The sequence below is a fragment of the Pseudomassariella vexata genome (assembly GCF_002105095.1).
Source record: "Pseudomassariella vexata strain CBS 129021 chromosome Unknown BCR38scaffold_9, whole genome shotgun sequence".
NCBI lineage: Eukaryota > Fungi > Ascomycota > Sordariomycetes > Amphisphaeriales > Pseudomassariaceae > Pseudomassariella > Pseudomassariella vexata.
In genome coordinates, this window is record NW_024467964.1 from 2322934 (window position 1) to 2347807 (window position 24874).

General features: G+C 51.7%; 9 protein-coding genes across 9 annotated transcripts; 6 read left to right on the forward strand and 3 right to left on the reverse strand.

Annotated features, from left to right (window-relative positions):
* Nucleotides 1-1517: 1517 nt before the first annotated feature.
* On the forward strand, nucleotides 1518-3913 carry BCR38DRAFT_346826 (uncharacterized protein; the record flags this gene model as incomplete). Its single annotated transcript, XM_040856281.1, has 6 exons — nucleotides 1518-1767; nucleotides 1830-1848; nucleotides 1974-2037; nucleotides 2182-2553; nucleotides 2588-3340; nucleotides 3749-3913. 6 exons carry the CDS (start codon nucleotides 1518-1520, stop codon nucleotides 3911-3913), a joined length of 1623 nt encoding a protein of 540 aa, XP_040714528.1.
* Nucleotides 3914-4510: 597 nt separating this feature from the next.
* On the reverse strand, nucleotides 4511-6643 carry BCR38DRAFT_486947 (uncharacterized protein; the record flags this gene model as incomplete). Its single annotated transcript, XM_040864093.1, has 1 exon — nucleotides 4511-6643. The coding sequence occupies one exon, from the start codon at nucleotides 6641-6643 to the stop codon at nucleotides 4511-4513; it is 2133 nt and encodes a 710-aa protein (XP_040714529.1).
* A 420-nt stretch (nucleotides 6644-7063) lies between these two features.
* Nucleotides 7064-8594, reverse strand: BCR38DRAFT_246192 (polyubiquitin). The gene is made up of 2 exons (XM_040854432.1): nucleotides 8478-8594; nucleotides 7064-8419 (listed from the first exon to the last, which is right to left on the reverse strand). Exon 2 carries the CDS (start codon nucleotides 8399-8401, stop codon nucleotides 7484-7486), a length of 918 nt encoding a protein of 305 aa, XP_040714530.1. The 5' UTR covers nucleotides 8402-8419; nucleotides 8478-8594; the 3' UTR covers nucleotides 7064-7483.
* Nucleotides 8595-9976: 1382 nt separating this feature from the next.
* BCR38DRAFT_246136 (uncharacterized protein) lies at nucleotides 9977-10787 on the forward strand. The gene has a single exon (XM_040854431.1). It carries the CDS (start codon nucleotides 10186-10188, stop codon nucleotides 10624-10626), a length of 441 nt encoding a protein of 146 aa, XP_040714531.1. The 5' UTR covers nucleotides 9977-10185; the 3' UTR covers nucleotides 10627-10787.
* Nucleotides 10581-11581, forward strand: BCR38DRAFT_246125 (putative disulfide bond reductase yfcG). Its single transcript, XM_040854430.1, has 2 exons — nucleotides 10581-10759; nucleotides 10817-11581. The coding sequence occupies exons 1-2, from the start codon at nucleotides 10713-10715 to the stop codon at nucleotides 11436-11438; spliced, it is 669 nt and encodes a 222-aa protein (XP_040714532.1). The 5' UTR covers nucleotides 10581-10712; the 3' UTR covers nucleotides 11439-11581.
* A 1404-nt stretch (nucleotides 11582-12985) lies between these two features.
* On the forward strand, nucleotides 12986-15187 carry BCR38DRAFT_346962 (uncharacterized protein; the record flags this gene model as incomplete). Its single annotated transcript, XM_040856297.1, has 1 exon — nucleotides 12986-15187. One exon carries the CDS (start codon nucleotides 12986-12988, stop codon nucleotides 15185-15187), a length of 2202 nt encoding a protein of 733 aa, XP_040714533.1.
* Nucleotides 15188-16863: 1676 nt separating this feature from the next.
* BCR38DRAFT_246340 (uncharacterized protein) lies at nucleotides 16864-17745 on the forward strand. Its single transcript, XM_040854433.1, has 4 exons — nucleotides 16864-17259; nucleotides 17310-17365; nucleotides 17426-17521; nucleotides 17581-17745. Exons 1-4 carry the CDS (start codon nucleotides 17085-17087, stop codon nucleotides 17626-17628), a joined length of 375 nt encoding a protein of 124 aa, XP_040714534.1. The 5' UTR covers nucleotides 16864-17084; the 3' UTR covers nucleotides 17629-17745.
* An 822-nt stretch (nucleotides 17746-18567) lies between these two features.
* BCR38DRAFT_346744 (Sucrase/ferredoxin-like-domain-containing protein) lies at nucleotides 18568-19749 on the forward strand (the record flags this gene model as incomplete). The annotated part of the gene is made up of 2 exons (XM_040856274.1): nucleotides 18568-19440; nucleotides 19564-19749. 2 exons carry the CDS (start codon nucleotides 18568-18570, stop codon nucleotides 19747-19749), a joined length of 1059 nt encoding a protein of 352 aa, XP_040714535.1.
* Nucleotides 19750-22290: 2541 nt separating this feature from the next.
* BCR38DRAFT_411084 (uncharacterized protein) lies at nucleotides 22291-24796 on the reverse strand (the record flags this gene model as incomplete). The annotated part of the gene is made up of 2 exons (XM_040858536.1): nucleotides 22291-22391; nucleotides 22444-24796. The coding sequence occupies 2 exons, from the start codon at nucleotides 24794-24796 to the stop codon at nucleotides 22291-22293; spliced, it is 2454 nt and encodes an 817-aa protein (XP_040714536.1).
* Nucleotides 24797-24874: the final 78 nt, after the last annotated feature.

Sequence of the window (24874 nt, forward strand, 5' to 3'; positions counted from 1 at the left end):
AATCGACAAGAACTGTCTAGAAATTCGGCCGTCAGTTGCAACCAGAAGCACTGTAGATTGGGAGTTGCAGACAATGAGATGGATATGCAACTAAAGCATCATCACGTTTTCGATGGTAGTCGCCCATCTTCACAAGACTCAACGGTCGCGCCTATTACACTGATAGATTGTAGCTTTGTCTTCTTTTCCTTCACCGATCTTTGGTTTTTTTCCCCAGCTGTCTTCAGTACCTACACAAGGTACAGACAACTGGAATATGACCGCTGCTTGAGGAGATGATCTCTTGAATCTATTCCGGTGAAGAGCAGCGTGCGATAGTTGACGATCGAGTAGACAGGCACATCAGAGGTTACCTTATGGCTCAAGGCCTACCGTTGATCCGGAAGGTAGCGCTTGTTCTACGATGATGCGCATACTTGATATTCCCAGGCCAGCTGGCGTCGTTCTCGTGCCAACCAGAAGCGTACATCACGGGTGAAAATAGGCATGGACAGAAAAGGTTGCTTCAGGGTTCTGGGGTTGAGCATTGTTGAACAAGAGGGGCTTTGACGAGCACAACATGTGTGAAGTCATGGTCTAACTAAGATGCAGGCGCTTGGATGATGGTGAGGAGTCCAGACATTTGCTCGTATGATGTTGCTGAAGTATCCAGCGACAGCCTCAACCGAACAAACGAAAGGTGGCCATTAAGATGGTGTCACATAAAGTCGGCGGAATGTAGTGCGCGTACGACCCGTGTGCCTGGTTTCCTTGGCGCTGTTCTGCAACGGCTGCGGGCGACTTAGCAGGAACGCCGCGCATATCCAAATTGCTTTTGGAAGGTTATTTCTGAGGACAAATCGACGGCTGTTGTTTCGCCAGGCCATGTTTTCACATCTCAACCGGGTTCCCGCAGGTAGTCCTCCAACGAGCCACGCTTGCCTTTACCCACAAGGATGTTGCCCACATGGATGGACGTCGGGTATGCAGAAATACGCCACGAAAATTCCCCGTTCCCGAAATTTGGAATTCCGCTTGCCGCATGTTCGTTCGATTCCCGGCCGTTGGAGGTGGAGGGCTCTGACACAGACAGATGGACGGACATGCGTAAAACGGAAACCAAAAACATCTTGACTTACACAGCCTATTCTATGTTGGTGGGCAGCTGCTTGCCATCAGCAAATGCAACCAACATGATCCCTGACTGGGGGCCACTATGTTACAAATGCATCACCGTGCCCAACGTGGTATGTGTTGCTCAGCAGCAATCTCAGCGGCAACAGCACATGATTTCCCATGTGAGTTGATTCTCGTTTAATATACCAAGTGTACCCAGTGATCTCGTCACCGTCACATATGAACTACAAGGCCGGGGGCGCTCTCGGATTTTGAAAAGGCGGTGGATGGGCATCGTGGTATAACTTGGTACCACTCCCTTCCTCCGTTCCGTCGATGATACCCATCCTCTTTACAAGCCTGCTTGCTATGGACTTTCACTTGGCATATTCTCACGGTAATTTCCCTTCTCAAACTTCAAGATGTATATCCTCAAGTGTCTGTATTTTGTGTTGTCGGTTCTTCCTGGCTTGGCCAGATGCCAAGGACAGCCTTTCCCGGTGACGGGTCTTATCACCGGCATCGACAACGAGACGGGCGAGAGGCCCATGAGGTGGAATATCAACGACTTACACGCTGCGAATGGTCCGCAATGGGATCTTTTCATTCTCGGCTTGTCCCAGTTCCAGAACGATTCGGAGCAAGACTGGTTGTCTTATTTCGGGATTGCAGGTACGTGAATTTGGAATTATCATCGCAATATGATGTGCTTCGAGGTCTCTAATTTCATCAAGGTATACACGGGCGTCCTTTGTACGTAAATTTCGAAGCCGCTGATGCTCTTATGCTCGTGTGCCTCGGAAAAGTCATAATCACACGACTGGGAGCTTTCGTGCTGGCATAATAAAAGTGTCAGTGACTGATATTTGTTGTTTTAGTATTCCCTGGAACGGTGTTGGTCCTGTCAAAGGTGGAGAAGGGCGCACTATGTGTACGCACGGCGTAAGACTTCAGCATGCTTTAGTGAGTACTAAGCTAATCAAGGATCTCAGGAGCCTCAATTCAGCCCTTGGCACCGTCCTTATGTTGCGTTGTTTGAGGTATTTATACTTAGACGGGCCACAGAAGTGTACTAACAGCTTGTAGCAAATTCTTGGCGGTTACATACAGAAAGCAGCTGAAGAATACTATGGCGATGATTCTCACCGATATGTACCAGCTGCGCAGACCTGGCGTTTTCCGTACTGGGATTGGGCTTCCAACAATACCCTTCCAAGCGCAGTAAAAACGAAAGAGATGACTATAAAAGGTCCGAACGGCCCACTGACGGTTCCTAACCCGCTGTACAGCTATCGATGGCAGCAATTTCCTCTCGATCACAACCCACAGTATTTCCCTACGACCACGCCTGCGGAAATCTGGAATAGTACCGAAACCAAACGGGATTCGGATGCAGATGTGAACGGAAGTTTGAATCATTCGGGCAGCCCGTTGAGGGATCAAGTTGTGAGTCTACAAGTATTGAGGGTTGGCACAGAGCTGATACCACCAGTACCGTGTGTTCACATCGGCCAAGGACTTCATTACAATGGCTTCAACATGGTCCTCCGGACCGAGTTTCGAAAACCCACACAACATCGTTCACAATGACATTGGCCCCGTTATGGCGGATCTCGAGTATTCTGCCTTTGATCCGATATTTTGGCTTCACCACTGTAACTTGGACCGATTGATCGCCCTGTGGCAGGCCATCAACTTTAACGATACGTATCTGGAAGGTTCTTACGTGACGAAGAACGGGGGGCAATATTCTGTGGCGAATGGTACAACCATCACAGCACAAAGTCCCTTGAAGCCTTTTTACCAAGACGCACAAAACTTCCACACTGGCATAACAGCCGCAACGACCAAAAACTTCGGCTACACGTACGAGGGTATCAACGACTGGAATTTGACACCCGAGGAGAATAGTGAAGCAGCCACTTTGCTGGTGAATCAGCTTTACAGCAACAATCCAACACAGTCGAAACGACGGTCTCATGGCCGGAGTTGGAGCCAACAGCGCTGGATAGAGTACTATATCCAGATCCAGGTTGATAGGTCAGAGCTGCCTCGGCCTTCCACCGTCAACATCTGGTTGGCCGAACAGCGTGCCGGCCAGATGGCGATTCTCAACATGCCAGAAAGGGGTCTTACTCATTCCGAAATCCCACTCGACCGCGCCCTGAACGTGCTTGGGATTGATCTCGACCCCGACACAGTTGACAACTTCCTTGAAAAAAATCTTCATGTTGAGATCCGCAGAGTACGTTTATTCCCGTCTCTTTTATTTTCTTCCCACGTTGTGATGAAACAGGGCGCTGGGAAAGTACCATCACCACAATGGTATGGAGTAGCGTCTGTTTCTTAGCAGTATTCCCATCCGAGCCATTGGTAAAATGCACAACAACATGGCCCGTTATTTTCCATTAGGGGTCCAAGTGGGATGGCCCAATGAACCAGACAGCAATTATTCCCGAGTATCTGCACCGCCGCCTATTTTGTCTCCTTTTGCTCACTCACAGCACCGCGGGCCGTTCAACCTTCCCAACGTGGCAACCGGGGGTTACCAAGTGGCTACCCGCCGCAGCACGACTATGCAGTGCACCGTGAACAAAAGAAAAATCCCTGAAAGATAGCGAGAATAAGGCTGACTTTCCACAACCACAAACAGAGCGACGGCACCTTGTACCCGGTCGAATTGGTCCCGAGTCTCAGTATCGAGGTACAGTCCGAGGACGTCGTGCCTCCAGATAGTGACAGGAAGTTCCCTACCTACAGCCCACCGACCACACTATCCAAGGTTGGTGTTGCGATGAAGCATCGTGGAAAGAAATAGCACAAGGAGGACAAGTAGAACACGTCATGAGAAACTGCTGTGTACTGGTCTCGGTTGTGTTCCCTCGGCCCCCCTTTGAGCGCGCCTCGTGGTCATCGTGGTATTTTTAGGCGCTGGTGTTGGGGTTTGCACCTCGGAGCGCTTTGTCTTGGAGATTGAAATTGGTGTTTTTATTGGATTCCTTTACTGAAGTAGCAGAAGTGAAAAAGAACGGGGCTATTTGCGCCTCTTTAGACAGGTTTGCAGAGAAAATGCTGATGGAAACGCATCAAACTGGTGAAGTGAAGTTCATATGCATCACAGTTTCGAAAGCACTGCTGGTGACGCAGGGTGGAAGGAAGGGGACCAAGCCCTTCAAAAAACAAAGTAAAACTACTTACTGCTTTTTCAAGCTTGTTCATGAAAACACTTCAGAAAACAGAGGAGCTTCTGGGGAAGGCCCGTAAAGGTATGAAGTTTCTTTTGGATTGTAACATACCAATGAAGACTCATAGTATGCACCTCTGCACCCCAAGTAGAAGTACTAGCCGCTATTTACAATGGCCCCAAAGTTCTATGGTCGCACTCGCGTGGCCGGGTATCTCACTATTCCCTGATCTAACGTTTTGCGCGCCCTTTTCCTTTCCTTTTCCCAACACTCGCAGTGCCCTCCTGTAGGTCTTCCTGGGCAACTTGTCCTTCCGCCTCCATTTCCTTGAGCTTCTCCTGGCCTGAAATAAACATGGTCAAGTCGTGATTTTGGTCCTTTAAGTCTGCATTCTCCAGGGTCAAAATCTTGACCTGCTGACCGAGGCTTTCGACTTCTTTGTTGATATGCTCGATTCGTTTCAGCAGACCCTCGCTGACTTCTTTTTCTTCTTGAAGACCACTGCCTAGCTTTCGAGCTAGGTCTGTGGCTTTCGTGGCACGGGTGCGCTCGCGCTCTAAATCTTTCTCGAAAGACGGGATTGTCTCAGTAGTCATAGTGCGGTTCACCTCCTTAAGAGCACGTAGTTCTTGAAGTGTTTCAGATACTTGCGCCGCGGCCTTCTCTGCCGCTGCCGAAGCCTTGGCTGCTTTATCAGCTGCTTTGTTAACCAATTTTTCGAAATATACACGCTGGCTCTCGAGTTGACTGGTCAAGAGGTGGGTATATTCCATGCCAATGCTCTCAAGCTTCGCCCGGGGGACAACGTCCTCGTCTTCCCCAGGCCGGTGTGGGCCGTCCCGGTGCCCCGGTAGCTCGACAACTTTGCCATCCCCTTTGTCTCGAATTAAACGGTGCACCCACATATCACCGGCGTAGTCCCAGACGTGTTGGGTGTCGAGTTCGAGGGAGAAGGTGTGGGCAGTCTCCTTCCAGTGATCTTTGGCATGTCCACCCTTGTAACGACCGCAGCCCACGTTACCACAGATGAGACAAATCCAGAGATCTTCAGGGGAATCGCATACGGAGCACAAATTGGAGACGTGTGAGCCGAAAGGCTGCGTGTATGTATTAGACGGGTCATATGCGGTATTTGAACGTGACGCAGATGACGAGGAGTACGACGTGTTGGTACTGTCAGTGCCGTTTGGCATTGACAAGGAGGGATTCGTGTGCCGGCATACAGGACAGCCTGAACCTTTCCATTTCTGGAGACAGGAGCAATGGAAAACATGCTGGCAAAGGATAGTGAGAAGGCCAGTGGTCTCATCCATGCGTTCGAGACAGACGGGGCAAGTGGGCAACTCGATCAAATTGGGCGTCGGGGGCGGGAAAGGCTTTAACCCAGCCGTAGCGGCCGATGACGACGGGGTGAAGGGGTCATAGCTCAGGTCTGGAAAACTGCCGTTGGGTCGAGAGGGTGTTTCAAAGTTGATTGATCTGATGAAGGCCACATTGCAGGTTTCTGGCTCGATGGTGTTGAACACCTTGCCGTCGAATTCCGTTTTGAACCGCTGTGCCTGTTGGCTGTTGCGGAACTTCATAAGCACGAGGTATCTATTTAGACGTCCTGTCATGACCATCCTGTAGTGGCTGACTTGGTCGCGAAACTTATCGCCAATGAAGCCAAGGAAGTCGCTTGGCGAGAGATAGCTCGGAACGGCGGGTATGCATACCGTCGTGCAGTCCACCTTGTCCAGCTGTTCCTCGTCATGGATGTCTCCCTCCTTGACGCCAGGAGCGGCGTCCAGCTCCAGGGTCTCGACGCTTTCGCGGTACAGGTGTACAATGCCCCAGCCAATGTTGGTCGTCTTCGTCTTGAACGGGATGTATTTGGCCTTGGTAGCCTTTCCAGCACTGCTCATTGACGGGCCTATGGCTGTGGCAGCCGAACTGCCCTCACCTGCCATAATGTCAAGGCTCTCGATGCTCAGTCGGTCGAAGCGCCAGTCACGGCCAGCTATCTCGGGTTTGAAACTGGCAGAGTGTTTTGGAGGCGGGAAGCTCAGGGTTCGTTGACGCAGCTGCTGCTCGGAAAGCACGACGATGTTTCGGTGGTCTTCGGTCGCCGGGGGTGGTCGTGGTGCCCCGCAATCAATAATGTTCTGTTTCGAGGTCGCCTTGGGTTCCAGCACGTCTATCGCCGTTGCTTGGCAGCGCAGCTCTTGCAACCGGCGGACTGGGGGCGTGTTGCTCGGTAGCTCGTCAAAGATGTTGTGATGCTTTGGTGGCAGCCAGATGTCGCCACTCTGAGCAGGCGTCGCCACATCTAGTGCGGCCGTGGGATAAAGCTCAAACTTGATATGATAAAAGAATAAAGGCATAGCCTACTCTATACCTGCATGCGCTGCTCTAGCTGTTGTTGAAGGCATTATCCGGCTTGCAAGCACATGCTTGAGCGTGATGTTTTATTGGAAGAATGTATCGGGTCTGGTGGGAAACGAGGCGAACATTGGAAGCTTTTACCAGTTAAATGCTACTTGGGCAAGGCAGTCGCAAACACGAAACCCCAACCACATACTATCTATTCCCCTCTCTTCCACCGGGATAAGCTGGTGACTCTGCAGGGCTTACACTAGAAAAATTGTGGGATAATTGACCTTATTCCCAATTTATTCCGCCAGGGTGGCCAGCGTCTTCAGGATGCTTCCACCAAATATAGGTAGCCTTGAGGTGGCTCCCTGCTGTGTTGCTTTAGGCGCACTGCCATACTACTTATGAACATGCTTTCGCAAGGTGCTATCGAGCAGAGACAAACCATCTGATATGGGAAATTCGCCATGATTTCGTCGGCGATTAGAAGTTCGCAGTACTTGCCTCCGTAAATGCTGTAACAAGGTCTGGCGGACTGTTGGCCACAAACTTGTTTGGTAGTCACCTCATCCCGATGATAGACTTTACGGTGGCCTAATATCCTCCAGCTTCCGGCTAACTTGTCTACCACGGCCATGGAAAAGGCAAGGGACGTACTCAATCCATTCGTCACGATAATCAAACTAATACATGGTGGCAATTTTAATCCATTAATACGCATCAGTGATTCCTATGATTGTAGAACAAGCATTCCCATCGTATCGTGCAATGCTGTCCTGCGGAATGTAAAGAGGATGCATGAACCTTTCCTAGGGCCCAACCTAAACGCCATTGTGACTACCTCCAACCATCTACTGGCCTCCACGCAGTCGGAGAACCAAGTGCAGGGTGCTCTCTTTCTGGATGTTGTAGTCAGAGAGAGTGCGGCCGTCCTCCAGCTGCTTTCCGGCAAAAATGAGGCGCTGCTGGTCAGGAGGAATGCCCTCCTTATCCTGAATCTTCGACTTCACATTATCGATAGTGTCCGACGACTCGACTTCTAGGGTGATAGTCTTGCCGGTAAGGGTCTTGACGAAAATTTGCATCCCACCGCGGAGACGGAGGACAAGGTGAAGGGTGCTTTCTTTCTGAATGTTGTAGTCAGAAAGGGTGCGGCCATCCTCAAGTTGCTTGCCAGCAAAGATAAGGCGCTGCTGATCTGGAGGAATGCCCTCCTTATCCTGGATCTTCGACTTCACATTATCGATAGTGTCCGACGACTCGACCTCTAGGGTGATAGTCTTGCCGGTAAGGGTCTTGACGAAAATTTGCATTCCACCGCGGAGACGGAGGACAAGGTGAAGTGTGCTTTCTTTCTGAATGTTGTAGTCGGAAAGGGTGCGGCCATCCTCAAGTTGCTTGCCAGCAAAGATTAGGCGCTGCTGGTCTGGGGGGATACCCTCCTTATCTTGAATCTTCGACTTGACGTTGTCAATGGTATCAGAGGACTCGACCTCGAGGGTAATGGTCTTGCCAGTGAGAGTTTTAACGAAGATCTGCATGCCACCTCGAAGCCGAAGGACAAGGTGGAGGGTCGACTCCTTTTGAATGTTGTAGTCCGACAAAGTGCGGCCGTCCTCGAGTTGCTTGCCAGCAAAGATAAGGCGCTGCTGATCGGGGGGGATGCCCTCCTTGTCCTGGATCTTGGACTTGACGTTGTCGATGGTGTCGGAAGACTCGACCTCGAGAGTGATGGTCTTCCCGGTGAGGGTTTTCACGAAGATCTGCATCTCTATGGTATTGGTAGACTGATGGATTGGTTAGAGAGAAGGATTCTGAAGATGTCGGATCAGTGATGGTGAGCACAGCTAATGAAGTTTGTGCGGGATGGATGGTTTGGGAAAGAGGGACAGAGGAATGGATGGAAGAAGTGAGGTGGGTTAAATAGGAACGGGTGGGCGCAGGAAGTGGAAGCCCGGAAGGTGGCGGGGGCGCTTGCCTTGTTGGCCTTGGCGGGGTGATTCAGCGCCAGCCAGGGTAGGTGCCAGTGAATGAATTGGCAAGCGCGCCGGGGAAACTACGAGAAAGGGCTGGACGCGACGGGAAAAAGGCGGCAAAATGCTGCTACTTACCGGGTCTGGCGTCTGTCTGATATCTCCCCTGCAAGAAGATTGCCAAATGTGTTGGATGATTGAGTATTTGCAGAACACGATGGGTGGTTGCGTCGTGGTTTACTTTGGAGGTCGGGTTGAGTCATGTGTGGAGGATTCACGAATGCAGGTGGCCTCATGTTTGACCTCAAGTGGGTCCCTCTTGCTAGATAAAGACTGAGGTGGTCACGATGGCCTGAGGCGATGTCCATATTGAATGTGACAACAACTATCAAGGTCCTCAGAGCCATCACGGACGATTGGAAGCCACCATGTGCCATTCTGTTCGCTTATAACTGACATTTGCAACATTATATTCGAGCAAAGTTTAGCATGCGTATTCATTCACCGACTGTCTCTCCTGTGAGACGCTGCCATCAAGTCATGGCATTTGGAAATAACGTCATATGCAACAGCTACAGTTGAGAGTATCTTGCAAATCGATTATCCTTACGATTCTCAGTCTATTCACAGGTGGACTTGAAACCTGTGTATTGGAGCACTCGAGATTTGAAATACTTGAGTCGAAGTTCTCGCCAGTTGCGATACCTGGACTTAGAAGCATGGTGGCGGTGACGGCAGAGAAAAGTCCACGTTTTTTGCTCTTGCCCTGGGTATTCCAGCGCCTCACACTTTGCCGGTCTCTGGCTGGTCAACTTTTCTTGTCGTTCCTAAAAATCCATACTGCGATTCCTTCGTTTGCGACTTCGCATTTTGGATCACTTGCTCGATGACTTCGATTCTCCAAATGCGGGGGTTCTTCAAGAAGATGCGAATACCCTGTTCCCTGCAATTTCGAATCAAGTGAATCGCCGATGACATCATCGAGTTGCTGCAGACCCGCTGCAAACTGCGTAAGCCTTTTGGCCACAGCTGCTTATATTGAATGTAACCTTTGAACCGTCTGTAGCTCCTTAAAGCCTGGGGGCCTTTTCAAATGCTGGTTTTGGTCGTGTCTGGGAAATGGATTTCCAGTCGCTGTGGAAATGTAAAGCAGCGGCTACATAGTGAACCACCTGAGAAAACGCAGTGTTCGTCCATAAGGCTTGCCAAGACCAGCCTTGGCCTTAAACCGACCGTTTGACTCCCACTTATTGCCCGACAATGAGGGAAATGCTTACCAATGATGCATGCAACTTTCAAGCCAATCGGGTCATTTAATATGCCTGGTGCGAGTGTTATTGATGGGTTTGACCATACCCGATCTACAGGTTGATAATCCTGTTGTAAATCCGTTCGGCCTTCTTCTACCTTGCCGTGCTGTTGAGTAATACTACAGAGTATTGAGCAGATATCCGCTTTGTTCATGGACAAAGTGGAGTTAGAAAGCATACATCAAAAGCCTTCCCATCGCACTCGGAATCTGTGACGTCGTGGCAAGCATCAGATGATTATTAGAACGTTGAGGCTTCCAATAGCTGCATATGTTATCCCTCCGTATGGGCTCGGTGCTACTTCAGCACATAAGTACCCCTCCAGCTTCTCGCCATGCAGCGAATCGTTTCTACACTTTTTTGAACAAGAAGATACCTGTTACTTGCTCCAGAAAATCCACAACGAGATTCGTCGGGTCTCAAGCTCTGAACTTAACCAACCCAACCTCGCAAGTCCAGATGCCAAACACAAGAGACGATACAAGGAGCGAACCCAGGGAACCCACGGGTCTCATCGCTCAAACCGGCATTGAGCTGTTAACCCTTGGCACCCCCAATGGCTACAAAGCCTCCAGTATGTGTTTTCAAGATTTACAGCCTTCTTCTGGTTGTTCTTGGGAACAAAGCCACCTACCAGAGTCCTTTGCTTGCAGTTATGCTCTGGGTACTCGATTGGAAACCCCTTCCTCATCGCTCGGTACACGAAAGTGATAACTACTAACTTTCACTACTTAGTCCTCCTCGAGGAGCTCAAAGAGGCATACGGGAAAGAATACACATGGCAAAAGATCAACATCATGAAAAACACTCAAAAGGAGCCTTGGTTCACGGCCATAAATCCCAAGTAGGCAATCTAATTATAACCAAAACATCTGATAGACAGTTACTGACCATATCATAGTGGTCGTATTCCCGCCATTGTTGATCACGATCGCAATGACTTCGCAGTATTCGAAGGAATCTCGATCCTAGGCTACCTCACTCGTCTCTACGACCCGGACCACAAGTTCTCCTTCCCCGTGGACTCGGATGACTACACCGTTGCCGAGGAGTGGATTGGCTGGCAACATGGGGGACTTGGACCGATGCAGGGCCAAGCCAACCATTTTTTGCGATTCGCGAAGGACAAAATATTGTACAGCATCCAGCGATATGTGGGGGAATCAGAACGTTTGTACGGCATCTTGGACAAGCGACTCGAGAGCCGTGAATACGTCGCAGGTCAAGGGAAGGGAAAATACTCCATTGCTGACATGTCCATTCTGGGCTGGGCCAATGTGACCACCATGGTCGGGATTGATCTGGACATGTTCCCTAACGTACAGGCGTGGTTGGATCGGTGTTTGGCCAGGCCTGCGGTAAAGAAGGGGTTTGCGGTGCCGAGCGAGAGCCCGATGAGCAACGCGGCTCTCAAGCATGCAATTGAGACTGAGGATGCCGAGGCTAAGAAGAAGCATGAAGAAACCTTGGCGCTTGTTGATGAGTCAAAGGAGAAGTATTGCTACAAGTACAGCTCTCCTTGATCGGATTTTGGTGTGAGGTTCCGGTTAAATCATGAAGAGCAGAATGGGAGTCTCGGGACATATACGCAGCGCAACGTTTCTGAACTATGTTGAAATGAGACAAATATAATAAAACATGGTTGCGATCTTGAAGCTACACAAATGATAAAACGCCAACTACCAACCTATTGAGATATTATTAGTGGAATTAACTTAATCACTTCGAATATGAGGAACCCTGCGCTTCGTCGGAGTTTGAGCAGGTCAACAGAAAGTACCTCACCGTCAAATTTGAATAGGCACCACACAACCCCACATCCGTAAATATCTGCTCGACTTACTACATAGCAGTAAGCACTGCTTTCCATCAGCTATAGACTAGCATGACAGGATCCTTCTCCACGTTTCCAATTCCACTAAGTTTCCCTGCGTTACTTGCAATACTTCCAGAACAATGACAGATTTTAAGAGAGCTTGGGGCGGCTACGCTTATCTTGGCGCGTAACCAGCGCAACAAGTTGACGTCAACACTGAAACCACGAATAGCCTATGATAGAGTTCGTACGGGAAATCTGTTGGGAACGAGACCTGCAGTTCCCAACGGCTTCGAATAGCATCAAGGGCTTGCATAAGGGCACATCTACTTAGATGAGGGTAGTAAATAGCAGCTCGTCTCGTCATCATTGACCTTTTTATGCACTCCAAGGATAACTCCAGAAACCAACAACGGAAGAGGTCACGCGACAAGGTGTGACGGGAGAAAATCCCTATAGGCAATGACAACGGTGAGACACAACAATGGATATTATAGGAGTTTTCAAAGTTTATTTTGCTGCTGGTGTTTACTGAGAGCGAACTCTGACCCCCCAAGCACCCCTCCACACGCACGAAGCTCTGATGGGGACCTCCCAGATGCAGACTAGCGGTTGCACCCAAGGATGCTGCGATTTCGCATTGGGGCTTTGACACTGACTTTACCAGATGACCCGACGAATCAGGAGACAGTGCAGGCGAGGCTTACCAAGTTTATTTTTCGCCCATTTCTGCGCCCTCGTCGAATGGGCATCGTTTGTCGCATTTCGAGCGTATGCTTTCTGCGGAGCGTTGAGGCATGTCCAAGCGGAACCTTTGATGAGGAAGATCTACATGCATGCTTCTCCAACCTTTTTTCAGGCAATGACGCCCCATGACGGCGACTGACAGCCTTGCCCAGGAGCACTTTCATCACTTTTGCTCTTACCTTCGCCGCATCAAACTCGGAATTGCGTCTCCGTTGCTCCGGAAAGTTGCTGGCTCCCGCGGTTCGACGATAAGCCTCCCTCATACGATTTAATTATCGCAGTAATAACTTAATTGCATTATTGCTCCTCTGGTCCTGCGCCCTCGCGAATATCAACCTTGGGATAACCAAGCGCGAAGCCGAGCCCTTAATCATCCTGTGAGCCCATTTGCTTGCCGATGCTTCGTTACTCGATAGAGAGGTCGACAACATCATTCGAGATCGATCGCTCACCATCATCCACAATCGGCGCATCATGTCGGATCGCAAGTCCAAGGCAGATATGGAGATGGCTCTACAGGGCGAGGCCCAGCCATCCAAAGAGCTCTATCCCATGAGCAACTGGAAATACGACGTCTTCCTCTGGTGCATGTCCATTATAATCAACCTTTTTTTCCGAGAAGTCCACCCGAGGGGATCGTGGTACGTTCCTAGGAACGGCCCGGTGCTGTTCATCGCTGCGCCGCACGCCAATCAGTTCGTCGACGCCCTCATCCTGCAACGAACCCTCCGAAACGAATCCCAACGACGAGTTTCCCTCCTCATCGCCCAGAAGTCGGTCCATGGCTTCATTGGATGGGGATCACGCCAGGTCGGCTCCGTGCCCGTGGGCCGAGCCCAAGATTCGGCAAAGGCCGCCAAAGGCACGATATACCTGCCCGATCCCGTGAAGACCCCATATCTGATCCGCGGCGTTGGTACAAACTTCGTGAAAGAGGCGGAGAAGGATGGCATGATCTTTTTGCCTTCGGTTAAGGGAATGTCAGGGTCGAGCGTCGGCATCGCTGAGATTGTTGGGCCTGAAGAAATACGGACGAAGCGACCATTCAAGGGCAGACTCCCTATGCAACAGCTGACTGGGCGGGATGACGTCGAAGCGGACGGCAAATTTACCAACAAAGACATTGCGGGGCCCAAGGAAGGATACCCCGGAACCAAGTTCAAGCTTGCGCCCAACATTGACCAAAGTCAGGTCTACCAGGCCGTTTTCGACCGCCTGAAGTCTGGTGGTTGTGTGGGTATCTTCCCTGAGGGGGGTAGCCATGATCGGACCGAACTGTTACCCCTGAAAGCTGGTGTTGCCATCATGGCTTTGGGCGCACTTGAGCAGGACCCTAACTGCGGACTTACTATTGTGCCAGTTGGCATGAACTATTTCCACCCTCACAAGTTCCGCTCTCGAGCTGTGATTGAATTCGGCTCTCCCTTCGAGGTACCCTCCGACCTTGTTACTAAATATCAGAACAACCAGCGCCGAGATGCCATTGCGGAGCTGCTTGAGATGTGCACCAACTCTCTGAACTCCGTGACGGTGACGGCACCTGATTACGATACTCTCATGGCTATCCAAGCAGCCAGGCGCCTTTACATGACTGGAAAGAAGCTACCGCTGACCCACGTGGTCGAGTTGAACCGGAAACTGTCCAAAGGATTCTCCAAGTTCAAGGATAACGAATTGGTGATTGACGTATTGGATAGCCTCAAGGAGTACAACAAGCAGTTACGCTACCTGAACATCAAAGACCACCAGGTCGAGAACGCTAAGAGGTCTATCCCCAAGGTCGTCTTTCTTCTCCTCTATCGGCTGGCGAAGTTGGTGGTCCTATCCATCGGGGTGATCCCAGGGCTCGTTCTCTTCGCGCCAGTATTCATCGTCTCTAAGATCATCAGCATTCGGAAAGCAAAGACTGCGCTTGCGGGTTCCTCTGTCAAGATTGCAGGGCGTGATGTCATGGCCACGTGGAAACTTCTGGTTGCCATGGGATTTGCTCCTATCCTGTATCACTTTTACACCATTGTTCTGGCATGGACGCGAGCTTTCGGACAGGCCCCAGATTGGCTTCCATGGTGGGTCGTTGTCCTCTGTGGCTGGATCATCTTCCCAGCCATCACCTATGCTGCTCTTCGCTTCGGGGAGATCGGTATGGACATTGCGAAGTCTCTACGCCCCTTGGTGCTATGTCTGAGCCCTACATCCAGCTACAACATCCAACAATTGCGACAGCGACGAGCGGAACTCGCCGACAGGGTCACGGAAGTGATTAACGAACTTGGTCCTGACATGTACGACGATTTCGAGAAGTCGCGCTTGATCAAGGACCCTACCTTCCCAGGTGGCAACACCATTACGCCCGGCAGCCCCACGCGCGACAGCGAGCCGGGCTCTCCTGGGGAATACCCACCTTTGTTCCCTCGCAGAAACAGGACGGCGGCGAGTAGAGCCATACCACGTAACGAGTCGTTCTCTAACATCGGCGCCGTTGGTATCTTCTCCACGCGCCCGCCATCTCGGTCCCGAAGCCGCAGCCGCAGCCGAAGTAGCAGCAGCGGCGGTGGCTTTGGGTCTGGTTCTTTCCCTATCAGTGGATTTACGACGCTGGATTCCAAGGAGGGCTTCGACGAGGCTAGCAGTAGGATCCGGGAAGCTATGCTGGAGCGGGGTCAGATGCGTAGACGCAAGAGTGGGATTTTCGATGAAGAGGAGGATTAGCATGGAACATGTTGTGTTCGTCGTTTATATAGTTTCTAACAGAGGGGTGGAGGACAGGATTTACCGAGGCGGGTACAGAAGCGAAAGAGCAGTGGATATAATTGTGCTTCAAGCGGCCGAAAACCTAATGGAGTCACTTGCGAGTGTATTACTGTAAGCGTTCTTAAACCTTCGGCATATTTCTCTCTATTCTAGAGTTGGGTGAGTGTGCACACGCAAGTTACCTCTCGATGCTAGGTTCTGGTGGGTTTGAAGAAATATACCGTAACAACCACACTGCGGCTCAAGGAATTCAAGATACGTCTGAAGTGAATATTAATCATCAACCCAACATGCAACTCTGCACGCTTCCCTTGGCAGGACATACCAACACAGCTCAGCGCTGAGCGTGGCCGCCCCTACTTGCGCCTTGGCATTTTGAGTGAGAGATCAACGTGTCAGGGTACAGCTAGGCCGAAGGCAATAGTACAGAGTGATGGGGAGTAAATGGGCGTCCCTACTGCGTAGCACCGGGTGGTCACTGGCGGTCACTGGCGGTCACTGGCGGTCTCAGGTAGGGGTGCCCACGACGGTCCATTGATCTCTGCTCCTCCCCTATCCTACTCCAAGATGGTCCTTATATAGACAGCTAGACTACCGCTTGGACCTGAAGCTTCACGTAAACGGTAATCATAACCCAGGAGTCTTTTGTCCGAAGAATCCCACCGGTACCCCACCGATGTCCTGCGCTCCGTGTCCTGACACGACGACCTCTCCCAACAAGGCCCTGTCCTCAGGGCCTTAACGCTCATCCCGTAAAACACCGACCCTTTCTATTCTCACATCCTCCGATGCCGCGCCGGTGGTCGCCGGTGCCCTCCGGCGTATATCCCGTAACTCTTCACGCGCAACAGCGTATACACTCGTGGCCTAACCACAGTGCTTCGCGCTGTCACCCGCAGACACACGTCATGCTATCGGTCCAGCCATTGCTCGAAACCTTTGCCTGACAATCGCTCACGATAGCGTATACACTTGTGGCCTAGCCACAGTGCTTCGCGCTGCCACCCGCAGACACACGTCATGACATCGGTCCAGCCATTGCTCGAAAACCTTTGCCTGACAATCGCTCACGATAACGTATACACTTGTGGCCTAACCACAGTGCTTCGCGCTATCGCTCGCCTTCCGAAGCTATAGGTGCCTACCGGAACAGCACGGGTGGCCCTACGCTCCCAATCGTCGGAACATTGGCCCAGTAAACGCTCGCAAACCAATGTTCGACACGTCCGCGTGACGGTGTATACACTCATAGCCTAGCCATAGTGCCCCCCGCCATCTTCTGCAATAGAGAGACCCTGCTTGTCACCGGCTTACCAACGGTGTACCGTTGCCCTCGTAGTTATGTAGACGTGATAATAGGTGACTTACCTGTGATCTTTGTTCCGTTCGTCGGCTGGTGTAGTTGGTCACTTGACTTGTCGCGACAAAAAATAGTGGAGCATCTTCTGCACATCAGCAGCATTCCACCCCTGAGGACGAATTTAAGTGCCACATTACCACATTTATCGGTAGTTCAGGCAGGGGTTGTAGCACAGACTTAGGGAGGGACAGGAGGTTTAGTAGTCGTTTGGCTACAAGTTTACCTGTATAACCGCCCGACGCGGCTTAAGGGCCCGCTATATCATCTATAGCCCCTTAAGGGAGTACTTGTAGAGGTACCGAGGGTTAACACCTACGGCGTATTTAATATTATTTTTTGTTCCGTTCATGCCCAGCCTCCATCCCGTCTATAAATCCTCGTCTGATCCGGTCCCCTTCGACTCTTCCAACTTCACCACATTCATCAATTCCACAAGTACACACTTCATTTACAATACTCATTCAATCAACCACTTCCTCTGTCACCATCAACACCATGTCTCAATCCACTTCTACTACTGCTGCGACCCACGTGGTCATCGACGTGGCCCCTGACGCTGCTGTTGCCACCATCCTGCGGGATGCCCCTTGCTGCCGTTGCCTTGACGCCATGGCAAAATGGTCCCCATCTGAGGAGGAGCCTGAGCCCCCTCAGTGCCGCGAGTCCACTTGTACTTAGTCCTTAGTAGCTCTCCTTTGGTACTTGGCTAATTGTGTCCAGCTGCCTCTGGAAAATGCGCCCGTTGTGCCGCAATGCGCGGCAAGCTCTGCACGCCCGTATGCCCCCTCCCTGAGTGCCGCTCCTGAGGCACTGGTGCTAACCTGTTCTACTCCTAGGCCACCCGCAAGACGGTCGCCGCAGCCATGACTCTCAAGGAGCTCATTGCCCTTGTTGCCGCTGGCCCCATCGAGACCACCTATGCTGAGCACCAAGTATGTCCTTTATCCCTTCTTTTTTTTTCTAACAGCCGCTTGAGGGTGAACTGGCTGAGGCCCAGTTGAATGGTTCAATGCTCACCCGGGCGAGCCTGGAAAAGTAACAGGAGGACTACAAGAAACCAAGACGCCACTAAGAACCAAACCGCGGGGTTGGGTAATGACGGTTGAAGCGACCTGTCCGAGGTCCCAAACGATCTGATAAATTTTAGCGGGGGTTCGGAGTTAACCACCTCGGACGCATCTTGACACTCAACGTTCTGGGGTCCCTTTTACGTCTCACCGCGATCTCGAGTCGTCCTGTTATTCTACAATACTGGACGGTTCGAGTACAGGTCTAAAAGATTGTCGATTCCCCAAGGAAGTTCATCTGCGTAGCGTCAGATAGGACACAAGGCAGTCGGAGATCCACGCGGCCTCCAAAGGGCCGAGACCGCGTAAGCCGAACGGTTGCTCCGAGCACATGGCTCCGGCGGATCTTCTGCGGGGCATATAACATCCACAAGCTCTCCACTGGGTCCTAACGGCGCGCCCAGTTGACACGGCTCTGAATGAAAGCAACAGCTTGTTCCATCCGTGGTTGGTGAGAGGATCCGACCCACGATTAGTTGCAAGACGAACGCCTTCCTCCCGCTTTTTTTTTTATTTATTTTTTATTTATTTTTTTATTCAAATTTTGCTTCACAAAGACACGTCTTAAGTCCAAGCTAAGACTTCCAGTCATCCAGGCACCCTCCAGCAAATTTGGAGCATCAACACGCCGACTTTGGGGGGACACGGGCGACTTGTTATGTAGTCAAGTTGTCCATGGTGTATATCCTGGTCAAAATCACGTCACTTGGTAAATCTCCAATTGACTAGGGAGCACCCCTGGATCCTGGGAGGCAGTCCCACAAACGTGCACACGTCTCGGCGGTCTCGCTCGCTTTCCCACCCCCACTTGCCGAATGGCGCCCACACAGCATTCGTCGTCTAACGACTCGGATCAAACTCACGCTCTTTCTTCTTCATCTTCTCCGCGATCTCCCCCGGTAAGGCAGAAAATGGCCCTCGGCATCCGTTCCCTTGTAGACAGCGCTAGAAAGCTGGTGCTGTCCCAGCCCGCCAACCCAGACAACACCACCGCCATCTCGGCAACCGAGCTCTTCCCGCCCACAAACCCCGAAATCGACGGCGAAGACTGCAGCCACGACTGCGAAAGTTGCCATATCTCGTACCCCCGGGGTTTCAAAATCGAAGAGTCGGACCTGCTCTACGGAAACATTAAAGGATGGAGCACGCACGTCCTCGTGGCAACGAGCAAGACGGACTGGGTCCGCGACGTCGAGCACGAAAAGGGTTCCGTTATGCAAGCCTTCGGCAAAGCGGACAAGCCAGCCAACGGCCGCATGATGCTCAGCGCGAGCAACATGCCCACGCCGAGCCACAGCCCCGATTACGCACAGCCTACCACCATACTACTACTGCCCGCCTTTGCCGTCCTCGAGAACGTCACGCCGGCGTCTGTTCCCACGGTCGTAGAGAAGTACATCAATCACGCGCCCACGAACACCTCGCCCTTGGCGCCCTTGACTCTCCCGAAATCCATAGCGCCGCCTCTGCCGGACGCGCGAGAGATCACGGCCAGACCGTGCCCGCATAGTGCGTTGATACTGTTGTGTTCGCAGAAGACGCGGGATGCGCGGTGTGGGCAGAGCGCGCCATTGCTGCGGAAGGAACTGGAGCGGCATTTGAGGCCTTTGGGCTTGTTTCGCGACCTGGATGATGAACGGCCGGGCGGCGTGGGGATCTATTTTATAAGCCATGTGGGTGGGCATAAGTACTCGGCTAATGCCATGGTGTATCGGCGGCCGGACGCTTTTGGGGTGGACGCGGTGGAGAGGGCCAAACTCGGGCCGGGGGATGAGGTTAGGCCAGTGAAGAAGGCGCCTCCAAAGAAGAAGGAGGAGATTGTGCCGGAGAAGTTTGTCGGCGAGGGGACGACTGACAGCACAGCTGCAAATGGAGACGAGACGATTGCAGGAAGTGGAGACACAAAGATGTTTGATGCCGAGGACGGAGAAGAAGGCGATGTGGGTGCAGGCCAGTGCCTCTGGCTCGCCAGACTGAAGCCGGAGGATTGCGAAAACCTGGTCAAGTACACCGTGCTACAAGGCAAGGTAGTCAAGCCGGAGACGCAATTACGAGGAGGGTTCGATCGTGGAAAGGGGCTCTTGAGTTGGTAACGACCCACTACCAGCTTGAGCGGGGTTCTTGGTTGCTGTGAGTTTTTCTAGAGGCGCTTGGACGGAAAGGCAGGAAACATAGAGTTGGGACCCAATCGATTTGCAGATGTAGTAAGACTGGGTGGCTGACAAGAGTATAGAGAAGAATATAGAGAGAGCAACATCTTGACATTAGAGCAGAAATCGTTCATACGAGACTATAGAATTGGTATTTTGCTGATGCTGACAACGCGGTTAGTAATTGACATGTATGACGATCATGAACTTGCAACATGGCAGGATACGCGATTTCTAAGCATTATTTCCTACTCTCACCTGCGATTTGGGCTTCTCTGAGCTCCCATCGTGCTGCTGCTATGGCTTCGGCACCTGTTCGTATAGGCATTGCCTGGTGATGTCACCTACCATCACGAACTCAGAGGCTGGAAGAACAAGAGAGGGAAACGTTTCAAAGGAACGTCAGTCAGATGCGTATGTACGACCGGCAGAGCTACCACGAGCCATTTCGCTCTCACTCCAATCCCTGGATATCAACGCATATTTCAAGAGAACTGCAAGTTTCAGCTGGTGCTGTTAGGAGATTGGACGTGATGTCGGCATGCTTATTGTCAGCACACATTGGGTTTGCTGTAAGCAGAATTCGGGGCTATAATACCATAAACAACTCACCCAATGTCGGAAACGGGGGTTGACTGTATTGCAACTGTGGGGACCACTACGTCAATACATATTCCGTGCCTGCCAACCTTAGGCCCCACCATGCCTTGGACAAATACTCGCCCACACCCAACGCATATACAGACGATACATATGCACGCTGTAGTGAGATTTGGGAAGAAACTAAAAGCATCATTAGAAGTCTTAACTTACAACGTCTGACATACGGCAAACGCAAATTTGCTTGCTCGAGATCGACTCCATAGCATATCAAGACCAAGACCGAACTTGACCGATGAGGTGCTCCCAACACGGTTTAGATATCTCCCGGCTTACAGAGGCTGAGACACGATCGCCCTCGCGTATGGTTTCCCTGGCCGATAGTCGATGGTGGCTGACCACGGGAAGGTGAGACACTACTGTCATGCCCTGTTCCCCCCTCCCCACGGGGTTATCTCCTTGCCTAGGTTGTGAACTACGTAATTGTCGCCGTAGATGATGCCTCGAGTCTTGCCCTCACCATTGCGGTGGTATCTGGGTCAGAACGACCAATCTGAACAAAAATAACGTTGAGCATAATACATCCGAGGTAATGACTTTGCAAACATTTTTAGTCACAGCGATTATGAGCTCACAAATCCTAGTCACCGAAGAAGGCCTGCTGAACTGCAAAGTGATTGGCGCATATTATGTAGTGGGCAAGCGGTCTGTCAGCAACCTGCATTGTTGCCGATAATTTGCAATATTCCCTGCATGCGCCGGCTAGTCTGGTGTGTTCATGCTGTCAGCATCCATCCATCATTTCAAGCTCGTCCGATCAGATCTCCTTACTTCCTGCGCGACTCAACAGTGTGCGTTCGGCGAAGCAAGCCCAACAGCACACATCACCAAGCCAGCCGGTACGACCCGAGCTCCAAATCCTTCCACATCAAACCCGTTACATTGAGCAAATATATTTGTCTCAGATGGTGGCTTACATGCAGGGCCCAATATAAGCACGTTTCGGATAATCTGTAATCTGATTTAGCTCGCACGGGGTTGACGATGGAGAATCATTTTGAATGGTCAAAGGAGCTCACTGGTAACGCAAACGCGCACAGATAACTTGTTTATTGTTCCCTTCACTACGTCGTCGTGGCCACTGACTGAGCCCAGTCACCGATGACCAGAATCGTTTGATGGAATTATGTGCATTACTACTCGTTTGTGTATCTATCCAGTTGCCGCCCACACAAATGTGGGAAATGGACGAGAGCGCGGCATCAATCCCATCCAGGGGGAATGGGGGCCTCTAACGCCCGCCCACACACCCCTCCCCGTTTCCCCCAACGCTTTCCAAAAGCTGCGGCTGTTCAGGCAATTCTGTTAGCCTGTAAACGCCCAATCCATGCATATGTTTCTATGCTCTGTACGTGTTCGCATATGTGATTTCGTGCCATAAAACCCATCTCGTAAAAACATGATTCCATGAAAGGCCATTGAGAATCGCTTTTTCGTCGCTTGCGCGATCGCAAGATGAAAAGAACAGTAGATTCCAAGTTCATACACTTCGTCGAATAAATCATCAAAATTGGTCATAAGATCCAATCGTCATGGCGGAAAGAAGGTTGTGGTTCTGTCGCATGCGGTTGCGGTTCGAGTTGGCGGTGACCAGCCGAGAAGGGAGGGAGCGAGAATGATAGTAAGTAGGATGTCGAACCAGGGTAGGTCATGATGAGAAAGATCAGATCCTCGGAGAACGCCGTCGCTAAATGAATCCACCAAATTGGAACAAATGAAAACAGATTGAAGCGGATCGCAGTAGTAGAGATTCCGCTGAGACAAATCCTAGCCAACCAAACAAAACAAGACACTATCGGGACCTTCAACAAAACATCCTACTTCCTAGTTGGCCTTGATGACCAGCTTGGACAAGAACTTGTTCGATAAGGAATCGAAGTCGTATCTGTCGAATTTGGCAGTGTTTCGCGCCCGAAGGTACGATTCTGCTTTGGATCAGTCTTTGAACTAGGAGGGAATTTTCACAAGTGTGCTTACCGTGCTTGAGAACATGCTGCCGCACTTCAGTCATAGCTTCACACACCGCAACGTTGTTGTTGAGGAGCTGACCGTGGCGCTGGCTGTCCCAGTCAGACAGAGCCGGGAGCTTCTGCGAGATGGCGTGGAAGAGGCCAGTAATGACGCCGACGGGGGTGGTCTCCATGTCACTGCAGAACTTCTCGACCGCAGCGGGGTCGGGAACTCTGTAGTGGCAGTCGAACTGCATCTCTTCCCACACGGCCAACAGGATCGAAGCCAGCATGAAGATGGTGGGCCAGTTCTTGAGGCGGTCACCACTGTACACGCTAGAGTAGAGAGAGGACAGCTCCTCGAGAATGTCCTTCTGCAGCTCGCGCCACATGTCCGCCATAGCGCACTTGATCTGGAAGTTAATCAGGACAGGCGCAACGTACTTCCCGTAGTACTTGGAGTCTTCGTCGTCAATCTGGCCTTCCAAGACCTCCTCGGTTCCCTGTTGCTCAACCAGAGTGATGTGCATGGTGAGGTTGTAAGCAAGGACGAGCTTGAGGGCCTTTCGGAGCACTGGGAGCTTCTCCTTCATGTAGAACCGGTGAGCAGTCTTGAGGATCTCCGTGATGAAAGGGGTGCCCTCAAAGTGATCGTCAATGAAGGTCTCGAATGCGTTGTCAATGTGCTTGTCGAGGTACTCGGAGAGAGCCTCGATGTTCACACCCTTTTCGCCTACGTCAAGCTTCTCGGTCTTGAGTTCGAACTCAATCGGCTCTTGATCAACTTGGAACGACTCAACCCAGTCGACGGAGAAGCAGCTGTCGTCGGCCACAAATACCTCACGAACCATGATGGGCAGACAGAATCCGTACCCGTGGGTGATCCACATGAGCGTCTCCTTCTGGGCGAAGCCCTTGACGTTGTAGACGGATACGCCGCGGTCGAGATGGCGCTCGTAGTCCGCCTTCCAGTCCTTCATGAAGTAACCGATATCCTTGATGTCGATACGCGTGCAAGGAACTTGCCACAACCGAGCATGAGACGGCTGGCAACCACCACATGGCTCGCCCGTGTCGCAAGTCTTCTTGAGGAACTTGCACCGAAGACAGGCACGAAGTTTTCTAATTTCGCTGGCCTGTTTCCGTTGCTCCGGTAGGAGCGGTCCCTTTCTTCGTCCGACTTTCTTCTCTCCGTTGCCGTCCTTCTTACCGTTCGATATCCTCCGCGTGACCTGCTTGGTGGGCTTAGCGATGGGGCTCTTGCGCGGGCCGCCAGAGTTTCTGCGGACACCACTGTTGGTTGTAGGGGAGGTAACTCCGGATCCGCTGGCGGGGCTTGGACGACTTGAAGTAGGCGAAGATTTGATGGACATGGGCGCAACGGCGGCGGTGGGGCTGACGGTGTCGTGGGCGTGATGGTGCGTCTCGCCATGGAAGCAGTTGCGGTGGTTTGCAGGGTCAGAATACGTATCCGACCCTGGTGAAAAGGGCGAGTAGTTGAAGGCAGGGTCCTCGTAACTGCTACCAAATTCCAAGGGTTGGCCGCTGCCATCGGTATTGGAGTCCGAAGGGGATCTCAAATGGAGCGTCTGCCCGGGGTTGTGGATAGCAAAATTGTGTGCTTGGGCATGGGCTTGCTGATATGAGTCGTAATTCTGGTACATGTCGACCTGTGTCCAGCCATGATCACTGCCCGAGCTCGGGAGTGACAGCACCTCGAGGTATGTGCCCGTGGGAGACTGACTGCCTATGCTTGCGAAGCGAGGAAGCCCGTCCGAGGGGAATTGCAACGAAGCTCCAAAATCCTGCCAATTCGCCATGCCCATGCCATCCCATTGCTGCTGCATCGCCTGCGCGCCATCAATTGGGGATAAACTGTTAATGGACTGGAGGCCCGACTCCAAAGGAGCTTGGGTGTTGGCGGGCAAGTACGCATTGGTCTGGAAGTTGGCGGGGAACGGGTTGAAGGGTATCAACGTGTTGTCCTGGATGAACTGCTGGTGCTGAAGTAGGGTCCAATCCGTCAAAAGCTGAGGCGAGTGCACATGTGGGTTTCCCTGGAAGCTTGGAGATTGCTGCAGCGGACTCGCGCTGTGCTGTGTAGGTGACTGCGACTGGGAGTGCGCGTGGGAGTGTGAGTGAGAATGTGAGTGAGAATGTGAGTGCTGGGACCCCTCGGGCGAGGACACATGATTCGAGGTCGAGGCCATATCGAGAGGCATCGGCCAAGCACCTGGGGGGCAGTTGGTCCCCATTGCGGTTGCGGAAAGGGCGGGATTGGAGGTTGGAGCGGTTGTGGTGTAAGGATAACGATCCCGCTGGTCGAAAGAGGTCAGGTCCAACAACGCATCTCCCCCGGCGGCATTGAAATCGAGACTCATTGTTGGCGTCGAAAAGTCAGGAAAAAGGAAGAAAGAATCCACTGGGGTTGGAGGAAATTGTCGTTAGTATTGTATCAG

What these genes read in the sequence shown, in the direction of transcription:
- BCR38DRAFT_246136 (XM_040854431.1), top strand. Translation starts at nt 10,186, where the DNA reads ATGTTATCCCTCCGTATGGGCTCGGTGCTACTTCAGCACATAAGTACC.
- BCR38DRAFT_246340 (XM_040854433.1), top strand. Translation starts at nt 17,085, where the DNA reads ATGTCTCAATCCACTTCTACTACTGCTGCGACCCACGTGGTCATCGAC. An exon ending in TCAGTGCCGCGAGTCCACTT is followed by an intron (nt 17,260 to 17,309) that starts GTACTTAGTCCT and finishes AATTGTGTCCAG; the next exon opens with CTGCCTCTGGAAAATGCGCC. An exon ending in GCGGCAAGCTCTGCACGCCC is followed by an intron (nt 17,366 to 17,425) that starts GTATGCCCCCTC and finishes TTCTACTCCTAG; the next exon opens with GCCACCCGCAAGACGGTCGC.
- BCR38DRAFT_246192 (XM_040854432.1), bottom strand. Translation starts at nt 8,401, where the DNA reads ATGCAGATCTTCGTGAAAACCCTCACCGGGAAGACCATCACTCTCGAG.
- BCR38DRAFT_246125 (XM_040854430.1), top strand. Translation starts at nt 10,713, where the DNA reads ATGAAAAACACTCAAAAGGAGCCTTGGTTCACGGCCATAAATCCCAA. An exon ending in TTCACGGCCATAAATCCCAA is followed by an intron (nt 10,760 to 10,816) that starts GTAGGCAATCTA and finishes ACCATATCATAG; the next exon opens with TGGTCGTATTCCCGCCATTG.